The sequence below is a fragment of the Nilaparvata lugens genome, chromosome 10, assembly GCF_014356525.2.
Source record: "Nilaparvata lugens isolate BPH chromosome 10, ASM1435652v1, whole genome shotgun sequence".
In the NCBI taxonomy this organism is placed as follows: domain Eukaryota; kingdom Metazoa; phylum Arthropoda; class Insecta; order Hemiptera; family Delphacidae; genus Nilaparvata; species Nilaparvata lugens.
The window spans coordinates 14,536,249-14,542,248 of NC_052513.1; the positions used below are offsets into that span (position 1 = coordinate 14,536,249).

Sequence of the window (6,000 nt, forward strand, 5' to 3'; positions counted from 1 at the left end):
ACGTTAATCCACGAAAAGCAACCCACGCCGTGGGATTATTCATAATCAATCAGCTGACAAGTGGATTATTCATTGCATGTATTACACAGATGCCTAGAGAAGCCTAGCAATGGTTTACAAAATACCCCACGGCGTGGGTTGCTTTTCATGGATTAGCGTTGGTCTACTTTGAGCCGGGCCTAACGCAGAGAGACTTTCACACAACATTCGAGAAAACGTGCATTAGTGCAACAGTTTTCAGATGTTTGTATCATATTCGGGAGTTTTTATCAGATGTTTTTATCATACAGATGTTTTTATCATACAGACGTTTTCAAAGTCACAGTGACTGCGATTGTGGTACAGAAGCTAGATGAAGCGTAGTGCTCAAACCAGTGGTACAACAATCGCAAGGAAAATAATAGCATACTACAGCGCGCAACGCCATGTGGAAGTATCAGTGCCACTGCCATGTCTGCCAATGTATTCCATATGCGCTGCGTTTGTGGTACCACAGATAGAAAATAATCGCTCCCACATCCCACATGCGATAGTGGTTAGTCTGCAACCGGCCTAATGGTTCAAAGAATATGTGTTGAGAATTTAAAGTTGATTTATGAAAGCATTCGAACGTTATTGTCGAACATACCAACAAAAACTTACAAACGAACAACGAGACGAGCCTCTAGTCAAAATTAGGAGCCCGCTACGCTAGTTCGGTTGTTAATTGAAGGTTAATTAATTGGGTTCTTACAACCAATAACAAACCCATCGAAGCCGCCGCGTTATTTTGATCTAGCAATCAAAATCTGGTATCTCAACTGGTGACCCTGTTGTAATAAAAGACATAGGGCCCGGTTGCACAACAGCCGGTTAAATTTTAATCGTGATTAATTTCACGAGAACCAATCAGAGAAGGTGTTTTTGAAAAGACGGCTTCTGTGATTGGTTCTCGTGGAATTAATCACGGTTAAAATTTAACCGGTTGTTGTGCAACCGGTACATAGGAACTAATGCACCAAGACACTGGTGTTCTATAGTGATATTCACTTTAAACTGTCAGCATCCCTAATGAGTGACACCAACGCTTCCAATTCAACTAATGCTGACAGAATGGAGTGAATCTCGCCATATCAAACTCCCGACAATCAAACACCCCTCTAGATCAGACTGATCAGACTGTCGGGAGGACCTAATAAGTGAAGTAAGGTGGAGTAAATGTAATACGTGAAGAATAGTTAGGAATATTTGCGAGAGGAATAGCACAAGGTTACCTTATTTTTCCACTCCCTATCATTTTGATAATGCACTTATTGTATAAACAGATCTGCAATAATAAATTAAATTCGTGTTTGACTTTTCGGTCTCAAAATTTTATAGTTTTTTCAAAGTTTGGAATTTTCTAATTAATTGTGATTGATTTAATTTAGTTTAGAAGTAATTTTAATTTAAAAATGATTTTTGTGTGTTTTGAATTGTAAATTTATTTATTTATTTATTAGATAGAGCGAACAATACAATAGTCGGAAAAGAAAAAACAGGCTATTGCCCAAAACTTTTTCAATTTCCAGATTTTGTCACAAATCGTCCAAATATTATGTAGGTTATGTTCACTTCAATTTCAACACCAAATCTTCAATCTGAAACTATGAATAGGAATAAAAATTGAATCAAATTGAGTGTGTAATTGATGAATGTTAAGTGACACATAACCTAGCTACATTTGGACTGTTGTATAAATTAGAATTGGAACCGTTTTGGGCTTATAAGCCTGTGGTACTTTTCTGTAAGTTGTGTAATTATTCTGAATGATTAAATAAATAAATAAATTAAATAAATGAATAAAGAATTGAATAAAGAATACGTGACTTACAATGAATAGGAATGAATAATTTTATATTAATCAGACATTCGTAGGAATCCTATACCTTAGCCAATAAGATATATTCAAGTGAGACTTACTTTATGAGAAGTTTGTAGGAGTGATGCATGATTTGATTGAGCCTGATGCTCTCTCAAATGCTTCTTCGCTCTCTTCAATTCGTATTTCGTTTCCTCACATATGTGACGTAAGGATTTCACTTCCTGAAAACAAAAATTGGGAAACCAAAACATCAAGGCAGAGAATTGAATTGAGAACAATAATAAATTGAAATTGAAATTAATTATTCAATTAGTGAGAAACTTCAGATAGTCAGGTCTATAAACTCTTGAAGGGAGTTTAGGGATAATGCAACTGAATATTCCTTGAGTTTTAATCTCATATTTTTAACATTTTCTATTAATTAATACTCTACTCAGAGTATCGATCTCTGCTTTGATAGATTGCTTATTCTATGATTGAGGTTGCACTATTGGTGGAAATTTGGGATACAGCTTACTGCCAACGATATAAGCATAAAAAAGGTCTATAAAAAGGATAAAATTTAAAAATATTTCAAGTTTTTAAAGAAAAGTTATTAGTTACTAGGGAATGCATTGTAAACGAGTAAACTATAATCCACACACTGTTCTAAATACGTTCCTTCCACGAGATTTTGTTCCTGGGTTATGTTTGTTGAAAGAGCAAGTCAATCATAAGATGGAAATTACTTGATGAGCGAATGGGATTTCTTAACTTTCAAATGTTTACTCTAGTAGTTCAATTTCAGGTGCATATCGCAAACTACATAAAAAGAGAAAGAGTTTAGAATTAACTTGATAGAACTTGTTGGAAAGTAGGCATAAGCCTGCTGGAAAGGGTGACACAGAATAACGGGAACTTTTAAAAATGACATAAAACATTAGTGGGAAGGGAAAAAATGATTTTAATCAAACTAATGCAAAGTTCAAGACTAGCCATTTGAGAATTATTAATAACATCTATCACTTTTTGACAATTACTTCTTTAAGATGGCTTCCTCCTGAACGAATACACTCTTGAAATTCGTGTTGACGATTCCTCATTGATCGCTGCAACATCTCATCTGGGATATTGCGGATTTCATTTTGAGTTCTGTTTTGATTTTTAATTAATTCAAAATTATTTATGAAATTGTGAGCGAAATCCACTCTGCACAGCATTCAATCTGGCAACTGTGCGAGTGAGTATTGTTTAGTAACCGTGTATCCCACGATTAGGTTACGTTTCCTGATCCCATAATCTGTCCACCTGCGATTTTCTGTTTGTGGAGCTATCTCAAATCAAACGTTTTCACAACTTGACCAATAACTGTGGTTGAATCATAACAAACAATTCAAAATGAAACTAACAATATCCCAGCTGAAATGTTGCAGCAATCGTTCAGGAATCTCAACACAGAAGTGTAATCTTGAAAAAGTAACTGTAAAAATTGTGATAGATGTTATTGATAATTCTCAAATGGCAAGTCTTGAACTTTACATTAGTTTGAATAAATTCATTTTTGCCCTTCCCACTAATGTTTTAAGGCGTTTTCAAATGTTCCCGTTATACAGGGTCACCCGTTATGAATCAATACACATAGATTTGTGGAAGATTCACAAAAGAAGAGTGGCATTTACATGATTTACTATGAAAAAATATGAAAATGTACTCAGATTCTAAATTTACACACCTTAACAGCAACATTCAATTTATGTTGAGAATCATAGAGACAATTCTCTAAATAACTTTTGCAGTGAAGCAAAAAGTCAACAGAGAGTTGAGCTAGTCGAAAGAGTTTCACAAAGTCGGGATCAAGAACTTTGACATCGAAATCGGATTCCAAATTCAAGTTTGTCACATTCCGTAGTAAATCGCTGAGTAACTCTAAATCCTTCTCACTAATCAAACGGTCTACATCAACTGCGCCTGTAACAAAAAAAGGTTGATGTGTTAATATATAAAATATGACAATAATGAGTATGAGCCGTCAGTTACGGCTGCCCAAAAGCAGTCTTCAATCATGTTAGAGGCTCTGAAATCAGGCTGACATATGCAGGTCACTCAGGGAGTGATAGTGTTAATTCTTAGAGAGGAAACTTTTAGAACATCCAAAATCGATCTCTTGTACAATAAATCAAATCAAATAATTTTCCACATTGTATTACAAAAAAAATGTAAAATTTCATAAATTCAATTATAAATAGAATACATCAATTGAAATAGAAAATGATACATTATTACATTAATGCTTTTATATAGATGGCGTGGAATTCCCCCAAGAAGACTATACGTCTATGAATGGGGGAGAGTTCTTGCATGAAAATAGAGTAACATGTATCTTTATCTGTGCTATGGACTATTAACTTTATGTTCTATACAACCTATATAGGGAAATGTAACTGCTGTTTATAGTTTATTCAAAAAAATGCGTGATCAATAGCAGAGCAGAGTTGATTATAAATTTACAAGTGGGAGAGCAAGGGAACCTAGGACCAGCAATGAAGCGAAAAAGTTATATTTTAATTGAATTGAGCTGGTAAGTTATACTACATGTATGGTGAATGGAGCAGTTCCTCAGTTCCAATCCAGCCTATGCCAAAAAGCCACCCGACCAACCTACTTTTATACACCAGGTCGCTGCAATCCTCAGCCTCCCTGATAACGTCCGGCAAATTCCTATAGATAATTTGAGCTAGTTAGTATGGTGATTTGAGTTCTATTCCATGCAATAAAAGTCATATAAATAAATAAACCTATGCAGGTGACATCAGTGAATGGTGCGGAATCACAGTCAAAAGAGGTGATCTATGTAGTGCCGCAAGGATCAATTCTTGGTCCTCTGCTGTTCCTTGTATTAATCATCGACTTCAATGAGCATGGAAGGGTACTGATTATTGCCCTTATTATTGGAAGGGTTATTATTACCAGTATTATTATACTGATTATTGGAAGGGCACACATTATTGATTGCTAATGACACCACCCTACTGGCCCTGGATGAAGACTCACAAACAGCCGTTGACCAGTCCAGTCAAATCTACTTGTAGAGGAGGCTAGCCAGTGGTTTAAATGAAATAAACTGTGCTTGAATGAAGGGAGAATACAGAACCTGGTGTTCGCCTTAAGGCGTGGTCTGCAGGCTCGTGGTGAGGCGGAGGTCGAACTCTTGGGTTTTGTGATGGACTCCACTCTATCGTGGGAGAGGCATGCTTTGCAATCGAGTGACATTTTTGATGCCACTCGAAAACTCGGAAACTGAAGCGACATGTGTCAGCTAACTATTTGATTTCAGCCTACCATGAGTTGTTCCATAGTCATATAAACTACGGAATACTACTATGGGGCCATGCAGGGAGCTGTGAAATCTGTGAATTCTCCTTCTACAGAAAAAAGTTCTCCGTGTTATCACGTCATCGCATTACCTGGAGCACTGCCGTCCAATTTTAAGAATCCTGACAGCCTAGTCAGTACATGTATAGATCACTGCTGCTCTTAAAGAGTAAGATTCACTCTTTCTAGGAGAGCCAGCTGCACCATCACAATACCAGGAGACGAGGCAACATTGACCTGCCTACTCCAGATTGACAAAAGCACATCAATGCTACCCCTTAGGAACTTTAAAGTTTTTAACAGACTGCCGTTTGTGTTTGTGAGTTAGAGTATAAGAAGTTTTGTAGCCTGTAACGTGAGAAACTTATAACTACCCTCCGTACTCGCTGAGAGAGGATGAACTCAATGAGCTTGTAGAACGGTTTGAGAAAGTTTCATAGTTGTGGTGGCAGTCCATCGACAGAGCCACATGAAAAAACTATCAGCAGCCATCTCAAATCGACCAGACCTGAGCCAGTGAGGTTGGTCGGCACTCATTCATTCAATGAGTATTATAGCTTGATTTCAAGGTGAAGGTTAGGTTTATCAAATATAAACTAAAGACGTCGTTTTAATACATAGGAACTCTAAGGCTTGTATTACATCCGGCCACGAGTGTGTCGCCAGAGAGCAACTATTGGCGGCCTAGTGTTTAGCAACCATGAAAAACGACCTGAGTGGGACACCAGCTTTGGCGAAATCTAGTGGCCAGCCGTTAAAATCTGGGGATCCTAGTGTATATAGTGAGCGCAATTAGAAATAATGCT

General features: G+C 36.9%; 1 protein-coding gene across 2 annotated transcripts in view; it reads right to left on the bottom strand.

The window, feature by feature from the left end:
- LOC111049278 (zinc finger protein DZIP1L) overlaps positions 1-6,000 on the bottom strand; it is a 38,880-nt gene that overhangs the window by 32,209 nt on the left and 671 nt on the right. For both annotated transcript variants that reach the window (XM_022335350.2, XM_039436392.1), the window contains exons 2-3: positions 3,555-3,790; positions 1,942-2,064 (exon numbers count right to left, since the gene is read on the bottom strand). In XM_022335350.2, coding sequence (XP_022191042.2) covers positions 1,942-2,064; positions 3,555-3,790 — 359 coding nt within the window. The remainder of the gene's footprint in view (positions 1-1,941; positions 2,065-3,554; positions 3,791-6,000) is intronic.